Source organism: Nelumbo lutea, chromosome 1, assembly GCF_056320005.1.
Source record: "Nelumbo lutea isolate HS-2025 chromosome 1, American lotus-T2T, whole genome shotgun sequence".
Taxonomy (NCBI): domain Eukaryota; kingdom Viridiplantae; phylum Streptophyta; class Magnoliopsida; order Proteales; family Nelumbonaceae; genus Nelumbo; species Nelumbo lutea.
Window position 1 is genome coordinate 188,478,210 of NC_142684.1, and position 27,545 is coordinate 188,505,754.

The 27,545-nt window shown below is 39.1% G+C and overlaps 1 protein-coding gene across 1 annotated transcript in view; it reads right to left on the minus strand.

The window, feature by feature from the left end:
- Positions 1-27,545, minus strand: part of CPSF100 (cleavage and polyadenylation specificity factor 100) — a 38,828-nt gene that overhangs the window by 5,952 nt on the left and 5,331 nt on the right. The window contains exons 3-13 of the mRNA XM_088961698.1: positions 24,806-24,902; positions 24,413-24,539; positions 24,147-24,262; positions 23,954-24,048; positions 23,716-23,867; positions 23,465-23,522; positions 23,241-23,348; positions 22,383-22,635; positions 19,882-20,066; positions 11,814-11,906; positions 4,809-4,907 (exon numbers count right to left, since the gene is read on the minus strand). Coding sequence (XP_088817824.1) covers positions 4,809-4,907; positions 11,814-11,906; positions 19,882-20,066; positions 22,383-22,635; positions 23,241-23,348; positions 23,465-23,522; positions 23,716-23,867; positions 23,954-24,048; positions 24,147-24,262; positions 24,413-24,539; positions 24,806-24,902 — 1,383 coding nt within the window. The remainder of the gene's footprint in view (positions 1-4,808; positions 4,908-11,813; positions 11,907-19,881; positions 20,067-22,382; positions 22,636-23,240; positions 23,349-23,464; positions 23,523-23,715; positions 23,868-23,953; positions 24,049-24,146; positions 24,263-24,412; positions 24,540-24,805; positions 24,903-27,545) is intronic.

Consider the following 27,545-nt stretch of genomic DNA (forward strand, 5'->3'; position numbering starts at 1 on the left):
GAGGAAGGAAGGGGAGGAAGGAAGAGAGGAGTTAGTGGAGAGGAGGGAAAGGAATGAGGGTTGAGATGGAGAGGATTACGGGGAGAGAGCAGGGAAGGAGGGAGGTAACATGAAAGGGAGGAAGGATGGAGAGGAAAGAACGGAGGTGGGACCAGAGGAGAGGAAGGAAGGGCAGGTGGACAGAGATGGAGGGGATTCTATAGGAAGGGTAGGGGTGGAGGAATCGGTGAGAGAAGACGTGATAGCAGAATTTGTAGGGAAGTTGAGTTGTAGGCTGGAAGATTTGAATGAGTTGAAAGAAAGTTTACAAAAGAGGAAGAAGCAAATCATAACAAAGAAGAGGAGATTGAGTGAAGTAGAGAGATTGAAGAGAGATGTAGAAGGAGACAAGAAGCTCGGGGTAAAAGGAGATAGAAGGAAAAGGGGAAAGTAGTGGGTAGGTGGCAAGGGGTTTTAAAAAAGAAGCGGAATGAAGATTCTTAGTTGGAATGTGAGGGGAATTGGGAGTGCAAAGAAGAGAGCAACAATAAAAGAGGTAATAAGACGGTATGACCCAGACATTGTGCTGTTGCAAGAGTCTAAGAGAATGGAGTTTAATGACAAGTGGGTAACGTGTGTATGGAAAGCTAGGGGTATTAGCTGGGTGGTGGCTCCAGCGTGGGGTGCTTCCGGGGGGATTGTAACAATGTGGAAGAGGGATGTGGTTGAAGGTATGGAGGAGTTGATCGAGAAGTACTCGGTTTCCATGAAGTTTAAGCAGCAAGAGGATGATTATATGTGGGTGCTCACAAATGTTTACGTACCGAATGACTATAGAGAGAGAAAGGAGTTATGGGAGGAACTGGCTGATGTTAGAGGGTTGTGCGATGGGCCTTGGTGCATGGGTGGGGATTTCAATGTGATCAGATTCTCGGAGTCCAATAAGGTTAACCAGAGGGTGACAAAAAGCATGAGGAAGTTTAACAGTTTTGTGGATGCCTTTGAGCTTAAAGAGATTCCCCTAGCACATAAGGCATTTACATGGTCAAATCTCCAATCTAAACCCATTTTCTCTAAGCTGGATAGATTCATGTTCTCTTTGGATTGGGAAGAACATTGGGGAACCTTGGCTTCTAGAGCTCTCCCAAGGGTGACCTTGGATCACTAGCCCATCGTGTTATGTAAGGAGGAAATAAGGTGTGGAGGTCCTACCCCCTTTAGATTTGAAAATATGTGGTTACTTCATCCAGGGTTTCCTAACAAAGTGAGGGAGTGGTGGCATGAGTGTAACCCGCTGGTGGAATGGGAGGGGATGAGATTCCATAAGAAACTACAATTCTTGAAAGCAAGAATCAAGGAGTGGAATTTGATGGAGTTCGGGAGGATAGAAGAAAGAAAGGGAGACCTGATGGATAAGATTGAAAGCCTTGACTCTAAAGAGGAAAGGGGAGAATTTGGAGAGGAAGACAATGATCTTAGGAGAGACTTGAGAAGACAAGATAGAGGACTGCCTGCACAAGGAGGAAATTAGCTGGAGGCAAAAATCTCGGTGTAAATGGTTGCAAGAGGGAGATAGAAACACTAGGTATTTCCACTCTCTAGTAGATGGCAGGAGAAGGAAGAACTTTATTTCCAAATTGGTAGTAAATGGAGTTGAGTTAGTACAACAAAAGGAGATTGTCAGGGCCTGTGTGGAGCACTTCAAATCTATTCTAAGAAGGCCTGCGAGTAGAAGGGTGTGGGTAGAAGGTTTGGATTGGCCAAATGTAGGGAAGGAGAACAGGAGAAGGTTGGAAAGAAGCTTTAATCTATGGATAGAACAAAAGCTCCAGGGCCGGATGGGTTCATAATGGCTTTTTATCAGGATTGTTGGGATATCTTGAAAGATGATCTCTTGCGGGTGTTTGAGGAGTTTTTCAGGAGAGGAATTGTCAATCCGGGTGTGAACTACATTTATAGCCTTAATTCCAAAAAATAAAGATGCGTCCCACCCGAAGGATTTTAGGCCAATTAGCTTGGTTAATAGCTTGTATAAGATCATTGCAAAAGTGTTGTCTTTGAGATTGAAGAAGGTACTGCCAAATATCATTGCACACTATCAATGAGCTTTTGTGAGTGGAAGACAATTTACAGATCAGATTTTAATTGCTAATGAGAGTGTGGAGAACTTTAAGAGGGATAAGAAGAAGGGAGTGGTCTCTAAGCTAGACTTGGAAAAGGCTTATGACTTGGTGGACTGGGATTTCTTGAGGAAAGTTTTAATTAAATTCGGGTTTGGGGCTAAATGGTGTAAGTGGATCATGGGCTATGTCCGGAATTGTCATTATTCAGTGCTAGTCAATGGGAAAATGGTAGATTTCTTTCCAGCCATTAGGGGTATAAGACCAGGAGACCCCCTTTCTCCTTTCTTGTTCATTCTAATTGCGGAGGTTTTGGGGAAACTGATTCACAGAGCAGATTCTAGGGGGCTCATTAGAGGCTGGAGAGTTGGGAGGGTGGATAACCCCCTCACTCACTTACAGTTTGCTGATGACACGATTCTGTTTTGTGAAGGCGGTAATGTGAGGTTTATTAGGAACTTGAAGTTGGTGATACAACTGTTTGAGCAAATGTCCAATTTGAAGGTTAACATTGGGAAAAACTGTGTAATGAGGGTGAATTTGGAGGGAGAGATCAAGGAGAGTGCTAAAGTGTTGGGGTGTGAAATTTCGGGGTGGCCTTTGAACTACTTAGGGTTTCCATTAGGTGATAATCCCAAGAGAGTTTTTGGAACCTGGTGATGGAAAGGTTTGAAAAAAGACTGGTATCCTGGAAAAAGAACTACCTCTCTCTTGGTGGGAGAATTACAACAATTAAGGCCACGCTTGCTAACTTACCCATCTTTTTCATGTCGGTGTTTAAAATCCCAGTGAAGATTGCTAATAGATTAGAGAAGTTAACGAGAGATTTCATGTGGGAGCCGAGAGAGGAGAAGAGGGATCATAGAGTTAGATGGGAGATAGTGTGTAGGAGTAAGTCGTGTGGTGGTTTGGGGCTTGGGAGTATTAGGAGAAGGAATATGACTCTGTTGGGGAAGTGGTTGTGGAGGTTTCCTATGGAGAAGGAGAAGCTATGGGCTAGAATAGTGGCAAGTATACATGGGTTGGAGCACAATGGATGAGACGCTGGAATCAGAGCTAGGACCACAAGCAATTCTCCTTGGAAAGTCATTCATGACCTGCTACCGGTTTTCTTCCCTAATATTAGGTATGACTTGAATTCTGGTAACTCCATAAAGTTTTGGGAACAAACTTGGGTGGGGAGTGCCCCTCTAAAGGATCAGTTTCCGTCTTTGTATGCTCTTTTTGATTTGAAAAATGAGCTGATCTCATCTTTCACCACCCCGTCCTCTTCCAATTCTGGGATTGGGTGGAACTTGGGTCTAAGAAGGGATTTGAGGGACTCAGACTTCGACAGTATTTCGAGCCTTATTGCACTTATTGATAACATTGTCTTAGACCCCACTAAGGCGGACTCTAGAATTTGGACACCTACCCCCAATGGTATTTTCTCTTGTGCCTCATTCTTCAAAGTCTTAAGTCAGTCCACCAGTCCTACCCTTACCCCTTTCCCTTTTGGTGAGGTTTGGTGCAGAGCTATACCCCATAGGGTTGGTAGTTTTTGTTGGGAAGCCTATCTGGAAAGAATCAACACTGGTGATCTACTCCAAAAGAAGAGACCCAATACTCGCTTGTCACCTCAGTGGTGTTTTCTGTGTAAAGTGGATGGGGAGACTGGTTTTCACCTACTGGTGTCTTGCCACTTCGCGAGGTCAATTTGGGATTGGGCTTTCTCCTTATTTGGATGCAGTTGGAATCCCCCATCAGACTTGCAGGGCCTTTTCTCCCCTTCCTTTTTCAGGTGGCGGATAAAAAGGGGAAGGACAATGTGGAGAGGACTAAGGGCTGCAATATGTTGGACACTGTGGGAAGAAAGAAATTCTAGGATATTCTCAGAAACTCAGAGAGGAGCAGCAGATCTAAGGGCTATCATACATATTAAGGCAGTACAGTGGCTGAAATCTTTGGAACTATTCATAGATTACACTGTGGATGACATGTTGAAGAAGTGGGATGAAATTGCAAATTGCACGTAGACCAAGTTAGTAATGAGTGTGGCTTGGACCCCCCCACCTAGTGGATTATTGAAATTAAACTTTGATGGGTGTAGTAGGGGAAACCCGGGACAATTGAAGATCGGGGGTGTTTTTAGGGATGAAAATGGGGTCATCTCTGTTATGTTCTCAGGCCCAATTGGAGTGGGTGACTCCCTTAGAGCTGAGATCTTTGCAGTTATGGAAGGAGTCCGGAAAGCTAAGGAATTGAACATCAAGAAACTCATAATTGAAGGGGATTCAGAGGTGGTGATAGGGTGGCTGACTAAAGATCAAAACAATTTATGGAAGTACAATAATGAGAGAAGGAAATTCAAGTGGATGGTGTGGGAGATGGAAGTTAAGACATGTTGGATTAAAAGATCGGCTAATTCCCTAGCTGACAGTTTAGCTAAACAAGGGGCAGAAAGGGATCCATTGTTTTGGGCTAAGTTGTAACGTTAGTATCTTTTTCTTTTTTCCTTTCTTGAAGCTCTTTGTGACTCTTGGAAGATAAGTGTGTTTGTCTTCCACTTGTAAATTTTCTACTGATGAATTAATGAAAGTGTTATTGATAAAAAAAGTAAAAAATAGTTGGATCAACTAGAAACTTGTATAAGAAAGATTAGTAGATGCTAAATAATTGTTGATGGTCCTAGACCTAGTATCTCTATGACATAAAGAAAGAATTCCATACAAGTTTCAGTGGGGCCACATGTGCAAGAATTGATTTTATTGACCGGCCATCAGAACGGCCCTCAAAGTCCATGTATATCAATGAACACTTAACTTGCACCTGAAACAAAGATGACAACATTAAACAGAAATATGTTGGTTAGGAGTATTAAAAGTACTATAGCACTGCAACTCTTTTAATAGATAAATAGCAACATGACTGTAAATTCTGAAAAAATAAGTTACACTATACAGCATTTTTGGTCCTTTGGGAATCCAACCTAGAACAATTAGAGGGATATTTTAGTGAGAACATGGAGAAGATGCCAAAGGGTTATTCAAAACCTAGTTTGAAGATCTATCAGTTAAAACAATAATCAAGCCAAGAAAGATAGTGCTGAAATAGTTCTCAGGTCAGAAGATCAAGTGGCAAATGTTTTCACTAAAATACTGAATAAGTACGAGAACCGTCATGCCATTACCATTTGCCAGCAACATTTGACCCCCGACCCCCAACTTCAGGGAGTACATGAATATTGTAGTTATCTTGGACTATCAGGGTCAAAATGCATTTTAGTTGTCAAGGCAGTAGAGCAAGGTTGAGCACCTTGTCATTTACATGCCTAGTGTTGCCTAGGTAATAAAGTTAACAAAAAATCCTTATAGGTTGTTTTCCAAGTTAGAATAGCAACTGGGCATGTACAGAAATTAAGAAATATTAGTAGTTTCACAAACAATAACAGATCTCACATGACAAAGAATTCTAAAACATTGAACAAATTAATGAAAAAACATAATTATTTAATACTTCGTGCCAATTATTACAAATTAAATAAGTTAAAAGGCATTCACTTACACACATACAGATTATAGCAAATTAAAACAAATGCAAAATTACAACAAGAAAAAAGATGGAAGGGTGTATCCCTATATTCAAAGTGCAGGGAGAGGCATGGAGATGAAAACAAGAAAAGAATAAAAGGGGAGCCCATATTTTCTTCATTTTTCGGATAGAGAAAGAAAGAGACAAAAAATAAAAGAAAACAAGAAAAAAGATGAGGGTGGATACCTTAAAATAGCACTATTACCAATTTTTTTTTTTTCCAAATGAAGATGACTAAGATAATTTAACATCTATTTGCGAGACAAGTACATTGTTAGCATAGGGGTATTTCTGTCTTTATACCTTGATTAATGTTGCTGATCTGTAATGTTGTGTTGGAACAAGTGCTCTTAACTTAAGTAAGGGCACATAGGTCTTTTCAGTTATGTTTTAATAATAATATAAATACTTACTGGCCGACTGGGAGAAGTCAAGTTGACTCTTTCAGTTCGAACCAGAATTCTCTCTTCTCTCCCTCTCTCTCTCTCTCTCTCTCTTTATCACTTTTTCTTCTTCTACATAACTGAACTCAGTCAGGCCGAACTCTAAGGCAGACCTGAATTCTATCATGGTATCAGAGCTTCTTGAAGCCGCCTAGATTTATGCTTGCCTAGGGTTCATTCTCTGCGCACCCTATCTAGGGTTTTCCTTTTTTTTTTTTTTATGTGTTCGATTGGAGATAAGGGAAAGGGATGAAAAGGAGTGATCGCCCCCTTCCCTTGGAGGTCTCTATGCCTCTAGTCAGGTCGTATGTGGTCGGTTGCTGTGATTTCTGAGATCGTCCTCTCCTAGTAGAGGAAGAATAGAGGGCCGAACTGTATGGGCATTGGCTATTGTGTGTGCAGTGGCTGTTGTGCGTGGACTGCTTTCCTGCTCGTATGGGTGTTACTTCAGCGATAAGGTAAGAGATTTCAGTGCATGATATCTGTTAAGGATTAAATAGGAGGTGTGTTTCAGACCATATGCTAGGGTTTCGGCCAATAAGTGCTAGGGTTTATGCTGGTTTCTTTGTGCATTTTGAAGGAAGAGATATGATCATATAGTGGTGAGATTTCAGGTAGTTGTAGGAGTAGAGTTTGTGGCGTGAGCACACGTTTCAGCAACAACAAGTGCTGAAATCAGTGTGACAGGGGTGATCTAGGGTTTGTGGTATAAAGAGCACACATTCCATCAACAATTAGTGTTGCAATCAGTGTGACAGGTGTAACCTAGTGGTGTGTAGTGTGCAGATCTCAGTGATAATAGAATTCAGCAAGTGTGCAGAACCAGTGATAACATAATGGGAGACAATAATGATTATAAACCTAGTGTAATGGTGCCTACAAACTACCTGAATGTTCAAATGACCTCCATTAAATTAAATGGAAAGAATTATGTGCCTTGGGCTAAATCCGTTTAAGTCTTTCTGAAGGCAAAGAAGAAGGTAAAACACATCAGAGATGAGAAACCCTCCTCTGACTCTCACGAGTATGAAGACTGGGAGCAAGAGGATGCTCAGATCATCACATGGTTGTGGAACAGTATGGAACCCAGGATTAGTGTGAACTTCATGTTCCTTGATACTGCCAAAGATGTGTGGGACCATGTGAAGAAATTGTATTCGGGGCAGGACAATACAAGCAGGGTTTATCAGCTTTATCAAGAGTACTTTAACCTGCAATAGGGCAATCAGAGTCTTGAAGAGTACCATGCCAACATGAGGTACATACGTAATGAGTTGAATGTCTATCATCCTCTCACTCCTGATGTCAAGATTCAGCAACAACAGAGAGAGCAGCTTGATGTGACTAGATTTTTGGTGGGACTAAAGTCTGAATATGAACCAGTACGGGCTCAGATATTAGGGGGATCAGCTCTTCCGTCCCTAGAAGAGGTATTTGCTCGACTCCGGAGGATTTCTATCGGATCTACTGAGAACTCTAATATCTCAGATAGATCTGCCTTTGCTGCATCGAGAGGCCGTGGTGTTAGAGGTGGGGCTCAGGGAGCTCAGTCTGGCCGTGGTGGTGGTAGTGGTTCTGCATATGGCCGAAGTGACAATGGTGGGTCTACTCATAATCGTGGTGGTGGTCATACTGGGAGCAGAGATTCAGAGGGAACCCGTGGTAGAGGACGTAGCTCAGGCCCGAGGAAGTGCACTCATTGTGGTATGGATGGACATACCATCAACTATTGTTATGATCTACATGGTCCTCTCTCAACCTGGGCCAATCATGCCGCGACCGGTGACTCAAATTCCAGCTTTAGACAGGAGAATCATTCATCTAGCCAGATGCCTCCTACATCCACAAATGGTCCCATGAAGGAGATGGTGAGTGTTCCCAGGGATGAATATGAGAGGTTTATCCAATCACAGCAGAACACGACGACTTTTGCTCACTCAGGTATGGCTTGTCTGGCATCTACACCCAATCCCTGGATCATTGACTCTGGAGCCTCCGATCACATGACTGGAACTCCAGGTGTGTTTTCCTCCTTATCTCATTGTTCCACATCACAATCTGTCACCCTTGCTAATGGTTCCACATCCTCAATTTGTAGTGTTGGTAATGTTGACCTAGATCCTATATCCCTCTCATTAATTCTGTATGTTCCTAAATTGCCTTTTAACCTTATGTCTGTTAGTAACCTGACCAAATCACTTAACTGCTCCATTACCTTTTTTCCTTCTATGTGTGTTTTTCAGAATCTCAAGACGGGGATGAAGATTGGTGGAGGGCATGAAGCAGGTGGACTATATTATCTTGACGGTGGTGGTGGTAGAACTTCAACAGCTCTCTAGCGGCACTGCCGAATTGGTCATCCGTCACTAAAAGTCTTGAAGTCCTTGGTTCCGTCCTTGAGTCAGCTTTCTGTTTTGGATTGTGAGTCGTGTCAGTTTGGGAAACACCATCGTGTTCCCTTTAGTTCTAGGGTTGATAACCGTGTGTCGAGTCCTTTTTCTTTAGTTCATTCAGATGTTTGGGGTCCTTATAAAGTGATGTCATATAATAGATACATATATTTTGTCATTTTTGTGGATGATTTTTCAAGGATGACGTGGCTCGATTTAATGAAAGAAAGAAGTGAATTGTTTACCATTTTTCAAAAAATTTATGCTGAGATTCGTAACCAATTTGGTACCCACATCAAAGTTTTTCATTCTGATAATGGCCGCGAATATTTATCCTCATCATTTCAGGAATACCTGAACCAACACGGCATTATACATCAGACCTCGTGTACCTACACCCCACAACAAAACGGGGTGGCTGAGAGAAAGAATCGCCATCTCCTTGAAATAACAATATCCCTTAATGCATCACATGCATGTTCCCAAACCTTTTTGGAGTGATGCAGTGCTTACCTCTTGTTTTCTGATTAATCGGATGCCCACGTCTCTCAAGTGCATCTACCTTGGCTATTCTCGGACCCAAAAAGGGTATAGGTGTTACCATCCTGGTTCTCGACGATCCTTTGTCTGTGCTGATGTCAGTTTCTTTGAGTCTACTCCGTTCTTTTTGGGGTCTGGTGATGCTTCTTCCTCCTCATCACCTCCTCCTCTTCCACTTCCCGTTGTCGATCCTCCTCCCTTTGTTCCAGTTGTGACCAAATCCTTGCTCCGGTGCCACCACCTGTTGAGCGCCCACCTATTCATCATGTGTATACACATCGCCCACGTGCACCAGCTATTACTCCTTCGGCTACATCTCCGTCTACAGATCCGGCACCAGACCCGCACTTAGCATCTGAGATTGATCTACCCATTGCTTTGCGGAAAGGTAAACGTACTTGCACCCTTCATCCCATTTCTAATTATGTTTCTCTTACTCACCTTTCCGCTTCCCATCGCCAGTTTGTTACCTTGTTATCTTCAATTATTGTTCATAAAGATGTCCAAGAAGCCCTTGCCTCTCCAGGGTGGTGCCGTGCCATGGAAAAAGAACTCTCAGCCCTTCATCATAATCATACTTGGGACCTCACTGCTCTTCCTCTTAGGAAGCAAGCTTTGGTTGTAAATGGGTTTATACGGTTAAGTATATGCCTGATGGTAGTGTTGAACGCCTGAAAGCGCGATTAGTTGCAAAAGGGTACTCTCAAACCTATAGTATTCACTACACAGAGACCTTCTCACCGGTCGCTAAGATAGGGTTAGTTCGTGTTGTGATCTCTCTTGCAGCCATGTATGAGTGGCCACTATATCAGCTTGATATCAAGAATGCCTTTTTGCATGGTGACTTACTCGAGGAGGTCTACATGGAGCAACCTTGGGGGTTTGTTGCTCAGGGGGAGGATGGTAAGGTGTGCAGACTAAGGAAGGCTATATATGGGCTTAAACAGTCTCCTCGAGCATGGTTTGGTAGGTTTAGTGAGGTGGTAAAGAAGTTTGGTATGAAACAATGCAAAGTTGACCATTCTGTATTTAGTCATGACTCTCTGGGAGGAAAAATACTGTTGGTGGTGTATGTAGATGATATTGTTATTACTGGGAATGATAACATTGGTATTGACATGCTGAAGACTTATCTGCAGGATCACTTTCAGACAAAGGATCTGGGTAAACTGAAATACTTCTTGGGGATAGAGGTAGCGAGATCCAAGTATGGGATTAACCTGTGCCAGAGGAAGTATGTGCTTGATTTGCTGGAAGAAACAGACCTATTGGGTGCCAAACCAGCGGAAACACCCATGGACACAAATACCAAGCTAAGTAGTGATATGGGTGAAGTATTTGAAGACCTTGGCAGATACTGACGACTTGTGGGCAAACTGAACTACCTAACCATTACCAGACCAGACATCTCATTTGTAGTTAGTGTGGTAAGCCAGTTCATGCAAAAACCTTTGATTCCTTATTGGAATGCAGTTCTGAGAATTGTGAAGTATCTAAAAGGGGCTCTGGGTCACTGTCTGATATACAAGAGTGGGGGAAAACTTGAAATAGAAAGGTATTCTAATGCTGATTGGGCCGGTTCTATGTCTGATAGGCAGTCTACTACAGGCTATTGCACGTTTCTGGGAGGTAACCTGGTGACATGGAAAAGTAAGAAGCAGACGGTTGTGGCAAGAAGCAGTGCAGAAGCAGAATATAGGGCTATGGCGCACACCGCTTGTGAATTAGTGTGGCTAAGGAACCTTCTACAGGAAGTAGGGTACAATATTAACACTCCAATGAAGCTCTATTGTGATAATCAGGCTGCAGTTCATATCTCCTCTAATCCAGTGTTTCATGAAAGAACCAAACACATTGAGGTTGACTGTCACTTTGTGAGGGAGAAGGTGCTGAATGGAGAGCTAGACACTACACATGTTAATACAGGAAATCAGTGGGCTGACTTATTTACAAAAGGCTTGAGTCGGGGAAGAGTGGACTACATATGTAACAAGCTGGGAGTATATGATATATACTCACTAGCTTGAGGGGGAGTGTTAGCGTAGGGGCATTTCTGTCTTTATACCTTGATTAATGTTGCTGATCTATAATGTTGTGTTGGAACAAGTGCTCTTAACTTAAGTAAGGGCACATAGGTCTTTTCAGTTATGTTTTAATAATAATATAAATACTTACTGGCCAATTGGGAGAAGTCAAGTTGACTCTTTCAGTTCGAACCAGAATTCTCTCTCTCTCTCTCTCTCTCTCTCTCTCTCTCTCTCTCTCTCTCTCTCTCTCTCTCTATCACCTTTTCTTCTTCTACATAACTGAACTCAGTCAGGCCAAACTCTAAGGCAGACCTGAATTCTATCATACATAAACATATGGCTATTAGTCGAGTTTACTGAAGCTATGAGCATACAGTTCTACCCATTAATCTAAAAGTTCCACATGATAAGGATGGAAATAACCAAAAAAAATCTCATAAATCAAAAGGACAAGGAAGCATGTCTATTTGTAGAATGTTCATTATCACAGGCCACAGAGAATTTTGAAAATGCATATATGCATGATAATAATCTTCAAGTTCCTAATGATTAAAAATAAAATATCTCTAAGTTGATAATGCACAAATAGCATCTTGTCTAGACCCTGTAAATGAATAAGCAAAAGAATAACACCACCACCCACAAAAATCAATATCGGTGACAGATTCTGAAATTGATGCCCCTTTACTTTCATAGAGAGTGAAAGTACCCCTTGAGATAAACAAAAGATAGGGTTTGACTTACTGTCAATTCATTTGAAATAACTTTCGAAGGTTTTGAATCAAGTATCAAGTTGGCAGCGCTTTCATCAAGTTTTCCATCCAGATCCCCACTGACCTGAAGCAGAATATCTGAAATATTAGGTGCATATAGGATATATTTATCAAGTTTAAAAGAAAGTACTCAATTAAGGTTTTCTTTTAAGTTACATTGGATATATTTACAATAAATAACTAAATAGATTACAGAGCATATAGAATATTGACCTTTGAGCAATAACAAACAAATTATTAGAACAGTAACCAAACATAACATGCCACAATCAAATCAGCAAATACAAAAATGTGCTTGAAGCCCCTGAACCCACGTTTCTTAAAATTGATGATATAATATGATGTCTTAAAATTGGCACATGGGAGGACATTTCTTGTAATATAATAGTGATGAGAACTTCAATTTGAATTCAATAAAGAATGGTTGATACTCAACATTACTAGAGAACATGTCATGAGAAAAACAAAAACATCAAATAAGGTGTCTAAAGCATCTGTGTCATGATTTTTCAAGTTTCTTTACAATATTATAATTATGCAGGTAAATATCTATCCAGCCATTTGTTCCGTTGCAATGATTCATAAAGATAGATGTCATTGGGTCTTGGTGGGTAATATAATCAGTGGTACTCTCTTTTATATTATAGCGAGGGATTGACATTACAGTTCTAGAACTTACCCTTCATTTTGGCATATGGATTAGCCTTGGACTCCTTGAGAGTTGACACTCGGACACTATTTTTTTTATCGGCACAGGCACTATTACTTTTTACCATTGTACTACCTTCTATTGTAAGCAGCATTCTTGCATATGCTTCAGGAGTTATTCTATTTGTGTTTCTGACACATTAGGAAGGAATTTTGAATTTTCTTGAAAATGAATTTAGAGATTCTCTTTCAGAGCCTTAATATCTTAGAACCTCCTGAAGTTGAAATATTGTTTATGAAAGGTGCCCTGATAATGTTTCTTTTTATATTGATAAAGACAATTTTTGTTAAACATATGAAAAATGATGAGTACAAGTAAAGGAGAGAATGAATTGGGCTTCCATGTATCAGTGTTTCACAGATTCCTCCTAATCCATGTCAAAGTCAACTTCAGCTTGGTTACCTATAACAAAATACAAGAAATATACATACATAAAATCTTTTAGAAACACAAAATCCCATCTGATTCTCTTGCACAGTATGGTGTGGCTGGTGTTGTAGAATTGGGCTTCCATTACCAAAGCAGCATTTTGCTAGCACTTCTTTGCTTGACTTTCTTGTTTGTTTGTTTCTTTTTTTTTTTTTTGTTGATAAATGAGTAAGATTTTATTAAACCAGCAAATAAGAGTTGCATGCAACCCATGGAAAGGCACGAGATGCGACCTTTCCTTTAGAACTAATTAGAGAATTATAACTAACTACAAAAAAAATTACACAGAAGCCCAAAATAAAGTAGCCCGAAGAACCCCTTGGTTTGCAAGTGAATCAGCCATTGAGTTTTCTGATCTGCCTATCCACTGAACTCTGATTGTCATATTCCTTGATAGCCATTTAACATTTCTGAGAAGATATCTAAAGCTCCAGATCACAGAGTCCAAATCCTTCAGCCAACCCACTATCACCTAGGAATCCCCTTCAATAATCAGATGCTCTATGCCTAGCTGGTTTGCAAGCTGGATTCCTTGTACAGCAGCAAGTAATTCGGCCCTTAAAGAGTCTCCCACATCCGCAGGACCTAAGTACAAAGATAGAATGCTACTGTCTTTGCTTGTCAGCACTCCTATGTCTGAAGGTCTTGGATTTCCTCTGCTACTTCCATCAAAGTCCAGCTTGATAAACTCCTCCTCTTGTGGCATCCATTCAACCACATGTCTGTCCTTCCTGGTAGAAGTATTAGCCACTACTAACCATCTTCTCCATAGGTCATCAAAAGAGTATGCACCAAAGAGCTTTAGAGTTTTCAGCCACTGAATTGCCCTTGTCAGAATACTTTCTTTAACTTCCGAGAAGCTCATTTCTTTTTCACAAAAAATTCTGGTGTTCCTTTCCTTCTAAACTATCCACAGCATGGCTGCTCTTATGCACTTCCACATAATTCTCCCTCTCTTTGTGTGCCATTCAAAGATATACAGACTAAACAGCAAACTAGTATCAGATAGCAGGTTCCACATACACTCAAACAACATAAAACTCCAATTCCATAAATCTGTAGCAAAGGAGAAAGAGATCATCAAGTGGTAACAGTCCTCATTCTGAGATTTACAAAGAACACACCAATTAGGGGATAAGCACCATTTTGGTCTCCTCTTTTGCAGGTTTTCAAAGATATTAATCTTACCATAATAAACTTCCCAACAAAAAACAACAATCTTTGGGGATTGACTTTCTTGTTTCTTGTTTCTCAATTTAGTCCTTCTACTACCCCAAACCCTCTATTGCACTCATTTTCTTCTTTTTCCATGATTTCTGTAAAGTCAATCTGGAAGATTTTTAGGCCAGCTGATATTTATTGTGGTTTTTCTTGTCATTAATTTTCTAGTGAGAAATAATTTTAGTTCTACTTTGTAATAATTAGTTTAAAACTGTGGTATGTCTTTTAATTGAAACCCCTCTTCCACACATAATCCAGATTAAGAGTGGCAACTAGCAGGTTGCACCCAGCCTGAACCCAAGCTGTAGGCCTGGTTATGTCAAGAGGCTGGACCAGCCAGAGACATTAAGACCTGCTCCAGCCAGGTTGTATGTAAATACTATGCTAATATGACCCACTGTTTTGTTCTATCAGAAACTAGTTACCATTAAAAAGGAAAGCGAATACTATGTGTACGCGATGTTCCATGCACCCCAGAGGGTAGCGAGGCCACCCACCCACACCACTTTTTTGTTGTCACTTTGCATTGTGGTGTTCTAACTTCCCCCTTGGGAAATCATTCCCCATTATAAAGCGTATTAATTTGCTCCTTGTCTTGCTAACTTTGTCCACCAGACCATTAGCTAACTTATATGTCAATGTGAAGTTGCATTATCTCATCTACCAGCCTTTTCATTTTCCACATTGTATTCATATATACCCATGGACCTACACTTTTTTGCTTACACTGTCCCACCACTAGAATAGAATCCCCTTCAGCCACTATATTGGTGTGGTGTAAGGACTTCATTAGACTTAAACCTTGCATTACAGCCCTTAATTCTACCTTTATGGAATTTCTCACTCTTTTCAACATCTTTTCATGTTATGTTATAAATATTTATACATACATATTAAATATTAAAAGTTGATAATTGATATAAGATATACAAATATCTGTATATGAAATCTATATAATAAAAAATATTAACTAAATATCATGACCCAGCCTTAGGGTTGGAATAGGCTTGTATGTTAGGCCTGGTGACTAGGCCAGCCCAACCTGGTAAATTGCCTCCTAATAATTTGGGACATTTGTTTCTTCTTTTGTTTTTTTTTTTTTTTTTTTTTGTGTTTCCAAGTTTATGTTAAGGGCAACCATGCACCTTGCTAGATTCAGGCCAAATTTTACTGTGAATGATTATAAGGGCCATATGGCCAGCCTAGGTTTGGGGCCAAATATTTAAGTCCGAACTGACCCTAGCACTGGCAAGGCAGGGCTTCCTAAGTCCTAACATTAACATGTTAATGTTAAGGGTGTAAGCTCGATGTTTGAGCCTTTGAGTGCAAGAGACCAATATTCAAACTAGGGATGTCAACGGGTCAGATATACCTGAACCCAATTGACCCAACTAAATGAAGAAGGCCATCGAACCTGACCCGACTTGTCTCATATATAATACACCTATACTCAACCAAGCCTATAATCAAATATTTCAATGCTGAAATGCCAATGGTACAGGTTTAGCATGAGCTCACCTCAACCTAAAGCTGATCTAAAACTTGATTTAGGCTGACACAACCCTACCTTGATAGGGTTAGGTGAAAGGGGTGGGAGATCCATCATATGGATGGCCGAACTCAGTAGGAAGGTTGGGCGAAATTTCAAAAATTTCTTTACAACCATCCGGGAATCCCATTCCCAATTTAGAAAACTGCATTTTCAATGTCCATTTTTGTAACCAAACCGGACCAAATCTGAAACCAGAATTAGAAAGGGATATACCTGATACGGAATCCACGCAAGAATGCTCCTCCCAACGTAGGTGTTCACGCCTAAAGAGTGTACCAAATCCTCCCTCCACTGAAGATGACACAGCTTAGGATGAGGCAGGATCAACAGGTAGTTCTTCACCAAGAACTTGTGATTCTTCAGCAAGAATCGAATGGGATAGTGAGCACAACTTCTAAATTGTTTCTTCTGGCAAAAAACAATATCAAGATCGAATCTTGATCAAATCCAAGAACTGGAGATCGAATAGAGTAGGGCGGCAAGAGCAGGAAGAAAAAGAACGAAAGGCAAGATTAGTCTAACTAAGTTGTCTTCTCTCTGTATTGAGTGAGTGTGTCTTCAAGGTTCGCCATTCTCTCTTATTTATAACCTTAAAGAGACAATTTCTTAATCTCATTAGGAGTTTCCTGATCCAAACCTTTATTTGGATCTGGACTCTTTAAGTGATAAGGATAATCCCTTATCTTATTTGCAGATAAAGATCAACCTTCTTAATCAAATTAGGAGTTCCTTGATCCAAATTTTTATTTGGATCTGGACTCTTGAAGTGGATAAGGATAATCCCTTATCTTAACTGCTGATCCAAATCCTAGATCCGCCCCTATTTAATTAATCTAATTAACCTAGTTCGAAATGGGCTTTTAGGCCCATTAAGCTTTCAAGCTCACTTCCTCTTTAATGCTGGCTAGCTTGGCTCTCTTTGTATGGCGTGGGATGCTATCATTGATCTATACATCAGCCACATGGATTCAGCCCAACCTCTGTTACAAGGCTTGGCCGAATTCACTGCTAAATCCATTGAACCCCTGAGTTCATCATTATGGACTCTTAATGGGTCCAACATTTATACTAAATGGTCATTGGGTCCAACCATCTTATGAAGGCCCAAGGACTGTGGGCAGATGCAAGATTTGCCCATCAAGTATAACCCTCAATGGTCTTACACTTAACCTCTCAACCTATAATGATCAAACACTGCCCGACAAGACAGGACCTCTCCCTCGGCTGCAAGGTGCAGTGATGCACTCTTTACTCACATGGATCCCGAGAATTAAAACATTTTGCAAATATTTTGAAACCATAATATATATTTATATCTCTATATAAATATATTTTGCAAAAACAAATTTCAACGGTTGAAATCAACTGCCAGCAGTTTAGGTTTCTATCAGAGAGAGTGCATCCCCGATCACTCACTTTGTCTGACAAAGGGGCTAATCATGTCACAATGATCACCCACTCAGATGAATTCTCGGACTGTCTCAACATACCTAGGTTTTGACCCCCTCTAAAGATTTCACTGATTGGCATATCAAAGACAACCCAATCCAACACCTAGTGCAATATCATAATCGAGTCTAAGGACATTCCAGTTTTGCCCATCTATCTCCAAGGCCCAAGGCAATACTGGAATTTTGATCCGGTTTAGGGTTTCAAGAAAACCTACACTGCATGTATCTCAGGTCTCACCCTAGCAACTGAGACAAGCCACCCCAACCAACTTGGTGGTACATCGGTGTCAGCCTTGGTAGGATAAATCTCCCCAGATCTATCCAACGACTGTGAAGATTCTAAACTAACACGAGTCTCATATATGTCCAGTTTAAGGGTATTACACAGAAACACACCATAATAACATGAATCAATTATGTAATTTATTCATTTACAATAAATGTCAAAAGATACATCAATCTTATTAGAGCTAAGGGCATACACTGTCTAACATTAGGTCAATGCAGGTTTACCACTAAACCTGACCCATTGGCATCCCTGGTTCAAACCATATTATGCCTGATATGGACTAGTGGAATATAAACTTTAAGTAGGGAGGAGACATATGCATTTAGGCCAAGCAAGCCTTGAGATATAATTCAAGGCTGGATCCAGCTTATGTCCTGGCTAGGCCATGCTTGGATGAGAAAAAAGCTAGGTCCAGGCCCCAACTTGATGGTATTTTCCATTCCATGTGATTATCAATTTTAATTTTATCCATGTAGTTCAGTCAAAGCTCAGACCAGTCCAACTGGTTCAGCAACTTATCCAGTTAGTGAGTAGTTTGGTTTCTAAAACACTGTTCATTATGTTGGAAACTTAAGTCTTTCTATCACAAGTTAGACTCACTTGATGGACAAATATTGAGTTAGTCACTTGGGCAATTTAACATTCATTAATAGCAAATCGAATTCTGCTAGTTATTAAACTCTCAATTCATCCAACCGTCCTGCAAAGCACTTGTGATATCAGCAATCAAGCCTAAGGGGGAAAGTAAACTGACTAACACCGTCTTTGAATCCCCAACAAATATTTTTGCATGCAAAAGATTTATAGTGGAAAATAACAGCCTGCAAGATAAAAAATAAAAAAACTATTCTTATAAAAATTTCTAGTATTTGATTGCAATCCCGAAACGAGGGGAAAATTAATGTGGAAATGTGCTAAAGCAGATCTGTTATAGACTATTTGGGAGGAAAGAAATGCCAAAATCTTTCAAGGAAAGCAAAGGAGTCTCTCTAAAGTAAAAGAGTGTATCTTGAAAAGGGCAACCCTTCGGCTGAAAACTTCAACACTTTTTGAGAATTACTCCCATGATGATCTCAGGAGAAACTGGGCAGCAGTGGCTTTCACATCTTCTCAAAAGATTAGAATACGAGCTAGCTGGCTACTCCCTCCAGAGGGTGCTGTGAAATTGAACTTTGATAGAAGTAGTCAAGGGAACCCAGGACCCTCGTGCATAAGAGGGGTTTTGAGAGATAAGGATAGCAACATTCTTTCCTTTTACTCAGGACCAGAGGGAGTTGGAGACTCTACAAGCGCTGAGATACTAGCAGCAGTACAAGGAATACAGCTTGCCAACCAACTCGGAGTGGAGAGTTTGATAATTGAGGGAGATTCTAAGGTGGTTGTGGGTTGGGTGGCGAACCCAGATACTGTTAATTGGGATTATAGGGATCTCCTAAGAAGAGTTAATTGGCTTACAAGAAACATGTCGGTTAATTTTCAGTGGGTTAGCTGATCAGCAAATGTTTTGGTTGATTCTCTTGCTAAACAAGGGGCCTCAAGGGTTTCTTGTATTGGGCTACTTCGTAAACTGATTTCTGTTTAGTGTGAGTTTGGTGATTTCATCCTTAAAGAGGAGGTCGCATCTCATGCCTCTTCTTAGGTTGTTTGTATGCTCACTGTTTCTCTATTAATAACAATTTCATTCATCTATCAAAAAAAAAAAACAAAAAGTTTGAAAAACAGGGTGACAGGATTCCTAGATTTTAGGCTTACAAATAGGGATGCTCACGGTTCAGTTAACTGAACTGTGGGCTATTTTTTGAAACCAAACCAGTACCGTTGTCTTTTGAAAAAACGTGAAGCAAAAACTAATTGGTTAACCAGTTGATCAGTTTGGTTCTTTGGTTTCTCGGTTTTTTATATTTACAATATACTATAATAAATATATAAATATAATATAAATACTATATATATATATATATATATATATTTTGTTGAGCACCCCTACTTACAAGGAGGAGAAAGACTTCATGAAATCAAAGGTTCTTGTGAAGGATACTAATACTTCTAAAATGTTAAACCCACAACCTCATTGGTGACTCCAAGTAAAATGGCTTACCTTTTACATTTCAATAAAACTTTGCTTCCTCATGTGTTTTTACTAGTAACCAAACACTAACAAACTAATACTGCCCCAAATTCAATATTAACTGCTAATTATATATATAACATTTTATAAGGAAAGTATTGTTTCTTGAAATATTACAAATATATAGTACTTGATAAATAAAGAAAACAGTCAAACAGACCTCATAGACAGAAAGGAACATGGAATCACATAGTTAATTGATTAATTGTTATTTATGCAATAACTAAGCAGATATTCAAAAAAAAAAAAAAGAAACTTACATGCATAAATGTTTGATCCATGTCTTCTTCCTTGATTACATAATCATCAGGATTAATGACCTCACCAAAGTCATCCCATTCAGCAGAGTTCTCAAAAAAGGGAAACATCGGGGCAACACTAGTGGATGGAGGAGCAAATCCATCAATTAAGATGTCCCGTTGCCCACTACCATGTGGGCCAGTCACTGCATAAGTATATCAACAAGTGAAATGAGCAAGTACACTATAACTGTACAATGTTCTTTTTTCTCCTAGGCAGCAGTGCCATGGTTGAGAATATGAAGACATATTATCTCCCACCAAAATGGTGCATTACATCTAAACAACTCGATGAAAGCAGAAGCAATAGTTGATGATATGTACCATCTGTATATGCATGGAATGTATGGTAGTAGGTAGGTTCGTGCTCATGTAGTAAGGATCAAAGTATCACAAAATCAAGTGTTATTATGACAAGTAACAGTTATAACAGAAATTCATTCAGGAAAAGTGAATAGATCAATTTAACATGGCAATTCTAACATTTAAGCTCGGTTTGTTGCAGTTTCACCAATTTATTCCCATTCCACACAGTATGCAAGCAACTATCATACTTGGATGCCTATATAAGGGTGCCACATCTAATACCATATCAGATACTACAATTTTTAATGTATATTTCACATCTGACACTGTCCAGGTGTGCTCTTGCCGTATCTTGGTAACATAGGCAATCAATTCACAAATCATACATGGCTACCATCATCAGCAACAAAAGATCTCATTGCTCCACTCAAATTTATCCTGGCATATTTTCTATTAAATCTTAAATCGCCATATCCTTTTTATTGCCACAAAGTGTTAGTGTATCAAGGTGCAAGCATATGAACTAGAATGCCCAAGATGATAGATAGATAGATAACTGGACTGCCCAATATCCACAAATGGGATTCATCTTTTATTAAATTATTAATTTTCTTCTCAATTTTAGGATCACTTTTTATCCTTGTATGGTTTGTCATGGACAGCTCCATAATGTATCAAGGACATTTTTGTCCAAAATGTAATTTCTTGTCATACTAAAAGAATGAGACTGTTATGGCATAGTGCAAAGGCTGCTATTTTGTGGAGCATTTGGGGCAAAAGGAATGACCAAATGTTTGATGATAAAGAATATAATCTGGAGTCCTTAATTGAGCCAACCAAAGTCAGAATAGCTCATTGGGTGTTGGTGTGTGAGGATTTTAAAAGGGTTTTACTGTATGATCTTAACAGAGGCTAGAACATAGTAGCAGGAACACCAACCTTGATCCAACCAAAAACTGTAAACTAGGTTCCTCCTGAAGAGGGATGGCTCAAACTAAACTTTGATGGTTGTAGCCTGGGTAATCCGGAAGAATCTGGTATGGGAGGAGTGGTAAAGGACAATAGGGAAAGAATATTGTTAAGTTCTGGGACAACTGGGTCTGGCAATTCCTTAAAATCTGAAATGACTGGTGTAATTCAAGGCTTAAGACTGGTGGCAGGTCAAAACTGGAGTAACATTATTGTGGAATGAGCCTGCAAAGTAGTCATCTCGTGGTTAGGTACAGATGAAGAAACTCCTTTGGGCTTTTCTTTTTTAATGCTAGAGAAGCCAAAGCATTGGGGAGAAACCTAAGTTATTCGTTCATGCTGATCTCTAGATCTGCCAATTATTTGGCTGGCAATCTTGCCAAGACTTGCGAAGAATTTATAAGCTGTAATCTGATAATATTATGCCTTCATGTTTGAAATAAAAAGCTGCTGTGCGGAACTGGTAATGGATTGTGTAAGAGGTTGGAGCATAGGAGGTTTATCCTTGAAAGGAAAACTGGCTTGGAACATGGCTCCTGCAGCTGTTTTTTGGTGAATATGGCAGTGTTTCAGCAAATGGATGTATTGGCTATCTGTAAACAAATTGTTCAAGGATAGGAATTACAACACTTTTTTTTTGTACAGGAGAATCTCTTTTTTGTAAAGCAGGGCTGGGGGGTATAGGTCTGTATGGGCAGTGTTTTGTAAATCTGTGTACAGCATCTTGCTGTACATGTTTTTTTTTTTGATAAATGAATGGTTTTCTGTACATGTTTTACATGATTTTTGTTTTCCTTCTTTCTTTTAATGATATTATATTTTACCTGTTGTCAAAAAAATGCTTTGTCATCTGTGTGCTGTTCTGTACTCTTCCTGCTGTCTAACCATGTACAGTGTGGGCTCCTGGATTTGAGATGAATGCAATTCTATTTTTACTCTTGATGATAAAAAAGAGTTGTTTGGCACATTAATTGTCAAAAAATGTCCTTTGGCATAATAATCTATAGTTCCTATTAAATTCCAAGTAACCAAGTCCTTTGCCAATAAGGTTCGAACCACTATTCAAAGTTAATACACAAAAAGAAACAAAAGTTCTAAATTTCCAGGTGGAAACATCATAAATCATTCAAATGAAAGTTGTAGAAAGTTATACCGTGTGGTCAAGGATAGGAAAGGAGTAAGCATACCATCTGATGAAGAATGAGAATTGCTTGCATCAATGACCATTGGATCCCCCAAATTAGCATCAGATCCATGAGATGCTTTTAAGTCTTCCTCTTTGCTTTGGCTAGCTTTTAGGGCTTCTTCTTTTTTTATTCGATTCTGTTCTTCCTCATAAGCTCTTAACTCCTCTCCAACCAATGGAACCCTCTTGCACATGGTCACTTTTACAGCTTTAGGAGGAGGATCTGCCTGAAGCATGCGGGCTAATGTAGCAAACTGAATGAATATTTGGTGTAAAAGATGTTAGAATCGCATAACTTAAGGCCGAATGTAATATTATGAATGAAATAATGGGCATTTTCATGTATTACACCAAAAAAAGAGACGAGAAGCACCATATAACCATCTCGGTCCCTGACACTGATCAAGAAAGGGTTTACTGTTCATAGGATTTTATATGGGCAAAAGTTTATGGTATTGTATTACAATTTTACAACCTAACTACTTCACAACAAAAAGCCTTGATCCAGTTCCTGCTTTGTTTTCAGTTAAGATAGCCCTAGTAAAACTCCTCACTTGCTTAAAGAAAGACTGAGAAGAAACTTCACATCTGGCTTGTCAAACAGTAAATTAAGTATCTAATGCTTATGTTGCCATAAGGAAAAGAAACCAAGATAGCCTGCCCAATTTCATATATCAAATGGAAGCAGAGGTAGCTACCATTGAGGCTTAGAACTATGGTGACGATTATATTATCTAAGAATGTACATAAGTAATGAAGGACCAACCCATTTGAACATATATTTGTCAGCATTAGGAGAAAGCATATATGTTAAAAATGAATTTGGTTGAAAACTAGATAGACTGAATAGAAGATATACCTGGCCTCTTTCTGTAAAAAGCACGAGATTCTTGGCATCACTTGCCCATTCAACAAATATATCATGAGAAAAACCCACCTCCAAACTGGCCATGGATACTAGAACAATCTAAATAAAATGAGAATCAGTTTACTCCCTTAAAAACAGAATCCCAAATGCATGCACAACCATGTATATATGCTCTTTGATTAGAATAAACTTCAAGAAATACGGGTGCTACAAACCTTTGGACCATCTGGTACTTTCTCAAGTTCACTCTTGTTGATGAGAAGGGTTACATGCCTGAAAATTTTCATCAGAGATAGTTGTCATAAAAGTTCATCAAAGAAAAACATATTTGGAAAGAAACATCAAGGCATGGGCTGATGATTGATGTATTTAGATGTATATGGTGTTTTCTTATCAGTGCATCTAAATTAATAATGGCTATGAACAGATGTTCTCTACAAAGTATGACAAAACAGAAGAAACTTACTTCAACAGAAAAGCATTATCGCGTGTGTGTTCAAAGGACTTTGCTATTGAATCACTCATCCACTCAAGAAAACTCTTGACATAATCAATTGTGCTCGATGAGACATATGTGAGGAAAAAAATTGGATAGTTCAGATGATGTTGTGCCCAGTGCTGCCATATACATCAAATCACATCTTTATAGTACCACTGGAGTTACACAAGAAGAGAACACTAAAAGACATGGTTTCTGAAAAGACCTGTTCCAATATCAAAAGAAGTTCCAATACTCGACCAGCTGTATCAACAGGAAGTAGTACATTTCCATCTGCTCTTAGAGTCTTCAGAATAGCATCTAAAAAATTATGCAAATATAATGCCCAAAGAACAAGTCAAATTATCATCCGCAGAATTTTTAATTCAAATAAATTTGGTGGAATAAGATCAGCATACCTAAAAGTTCTTGGTCCCTTTGGCGTCTAGAAGGCTGATTATTCAGAGCATTATAGGCATCTGTTATCAGGACAGCTGGTCTAGCAAATGATTCTAGAACAGTTCCATTTAAGTGCCTGATAGATAACCAAACCAATAAGTTTTTTCCCATATTTCCGAACATAAGCTAGAGCATTCACCGACTTTTCCTGTTTCGCATTTTATGAATAACAGAATTGCTTTTTTAACTTCAACAGAGGAATTTGGTAGGAAGGTTTGTGTATAACCTTTCTTTACGATGATTGAAGTCAACAGCATATATTACATCTTCCCCATCTTTTGTTATCTTCCAGACAGTGCCTCCCAAGAGATGCCCAGCCACATGAGGAGCAATAATGATTCCTTCTCCTTTGCCTATCATAAGCCTTTAAGTAAGAAATACCAAGAAGATGAAGAAGAGAACAGGAACAGGAAATTTGCACATATGACCTATATGATGTCCACCTTAGTCATACAGGTGGTGCACATCCAGAGGAACTGGAACCTGGGAGACAAGCAGAATAGATGGTTCTCTGTATGTGTGTGTGTGTGTGATGGTGCTGGATATGAAGATATCCAAACAAAAGCATCTATTTTTCCAGTTTAACCATGTTTACAAGATATATTGTAACAATGCCTACCAGACAGATGATGATTCTGAGAGTATGTCAGCCTCGTTACATTTTGGAAAGCAGAATCAATATCGTCCAGAGTAAACAAGTCAAAATCTGAAACTTGCTGCAAATGGAGAGATCATGAGATAAAATCTAAGAGATAACAGCAATACTTCCCCACAATAAAAGCGCAAAAGTTGGGTAAAATAGTGACATGTAAAAGGCAGAAAATAATAGGAATGGATGCATCTCTTTGTGCACACATCTGAGGTTTGTCCACATTCATGTTTCTTGTGACACTAAGAAGTTTTACACTTTTAAAACCGCCCAATACAGTTGTTTCTCCCCACCCCATCCCTACAAGAAAAGATTGCAATATACTATTATTGCCAGATACAAAAAAATAAATAAATAAATAAAACCATAGCTACTTGATTCATGTATTCACTTGGTACAAATTCTGGTTTGTAGCAATTACATGAATTAGATTCACTAGAAAAAGGCAGGTCAGGATTATAGGACAAAATCCTGAAGTGGAAAGCCATTAAGCTATAGAGACGTCTTGGTGGAAGGAGATTTTCATATTGTAGTGGGCCTGTTAATAAACAATGACCTAGGTCCAAGGCAATACAGAAACATATTGAGGGAAGGCAGATGACATGTGAATTGAGAGAGCTAGTTTTCCATGGACACAAAGATGATTCATTGGTCAAACAAGGAATGAACAGGGATAGATTGTATCGAGGTGTGATCAATAGGGAATATGATTTGAATTGTATACAAACCAGTAGGGAGTAGGGACAGATTGGTAAGGTGTCAAAGGCTACTGAGGGACAATGGTGTGCTTCGCACATTCTCCTTGTACATGTTATACATTCTTTTATCACTAATTAATAAAAGTGAACAATTACCAATAAAAATAGGATTATAGGAGAATACCAAGACAATATATCCTTTTTTATAAGTAAGACAATACATCTTATTTCCTACGTTTTAGCAGTCTTTTTTTATAACCTACATTTTAGTAACATTGTTTCTTTTTATTGTTTGAAGCAGCACATCAAATAAATATATTTTTATTTAGTATCCTGTTTACATAAAGTCATCAAGTTAATAGGAGAAATTTTTCTTTCTTGAATTTATACAAACCAACTTGCAAATTGGTTCATAATGAACCACTACTCAAATCAGATAGGTGGTGACTGAATTAGGTAACTATGAGAGGAATAAAGGTTTTACACAATTATACCAGTATCTGGCTTTAGTATATGCTTAAAAGACCATCACTCAATGCTGGTCCCATCTATCCGAGGTCTTGGAAGAGCTACACCAGATATGAACCTAACCTCCAGCATTCACATTAAATGGCCAATGCAATATACTAAACCCTGTGTTCTCTCACACTTGTCAGCCCAATATTTTACCAATGCACCAAGCAATGGCCCCTTCAAGGTTTCATCATTTGTTTCAGAATGGTAAATAATCACATCAAGGTAAAACCTAATAAAATGCCTGCACAGTTCAAGTATCAACTAGAAAATTCAATTCAAGTATAAAAACATAAGAAGAATGATGGATATTTAGAGATTAAAAGTAAAGAGTTTTCATTTCTACAATCTAAACAGACACATAGTGTCTAAAGGCAACCCTCAAAATCCAAGACATGGGTACTGTTAAAAATAATCACTTCAAGGTAAAACCTAATAAAATGCCTGCACAGTTCAAGTATCAACTAGAAAATTCAATTCAAGTATAAAGGCATAAGAAGAATGATGGATATTTAGAGACTAAAAGTAAAGAGTTTTCGTTACTACAATCTAAATAGATGAGACAATCACTATGCCCAAGATCTATGGCTCCCCATATCTCATGACGATTAAACAGAGTTGATCCAAAAAAAGAATGATACTTGAGCAGGAGTCCCAAATTTTTTGGCTCTTTGAACTTCACGATAATACTTAAGGGACCACCACTGCACCAGCCTTTGATCTATAGCAGAGGTCTCTTGCACCTCCCCCCTTCCCTCCCTCCCCCTCCATCTCCCTCCATCCCTCCTCCCCCGCTTGCTCATGTGTAAAGTAATCTACATCCAGGCTTCTATTCTTTGAAAGCATCACTAGTATTGTCTACCCTCCTTCAGCAGAGGACTACAGTTATCCTCCTTTGTATTTACACAAGACACATGTAAATGTGTCCAAATCTGTGTCCACACATTTCCAAATCCTTGCTCCTTACATGTAGCCATGTCCCCCAAATCATAAAATAAAAACCATGAAAAAAGCACCAACGAGGTAAACAGACCTTGCGGATATACCACATTCCTCCTTGAATTACTAAAGTACAGAGATGGATTATCAGGAGCCGAATTGACCAAAGGTGTTGAACTTTCTTACATCAAATTCAGATTGTCTCTTCTTCCACATTCTTCCTTGAAAGTTTATTTTTTCCTTCCCAAATAGCATTACATAATAGAGATGTAATAAAATGAAACATCAAAACAAACTAAATGTATTTTCTTGGGCCTTGAAAAGGTTCTATCAGGTTCAATAAAAAATATCTCTTATTAACCATGCAAAAGCAGCATATAAATTGGCATTAGGATCTAAAGGGTTTGATAGGTGTTACCCTCTACCAAAGTCAGAACTAAAACGAAAAAGGCAGCTAACCAAAAATCATCTTCAACTTTTGTTATTTTTAAAACTTAAACAATTACCTGAAAAGGAAAATTAAATGGTTGCCTTCTCAAACTCCAAGTATAGAATTCAAC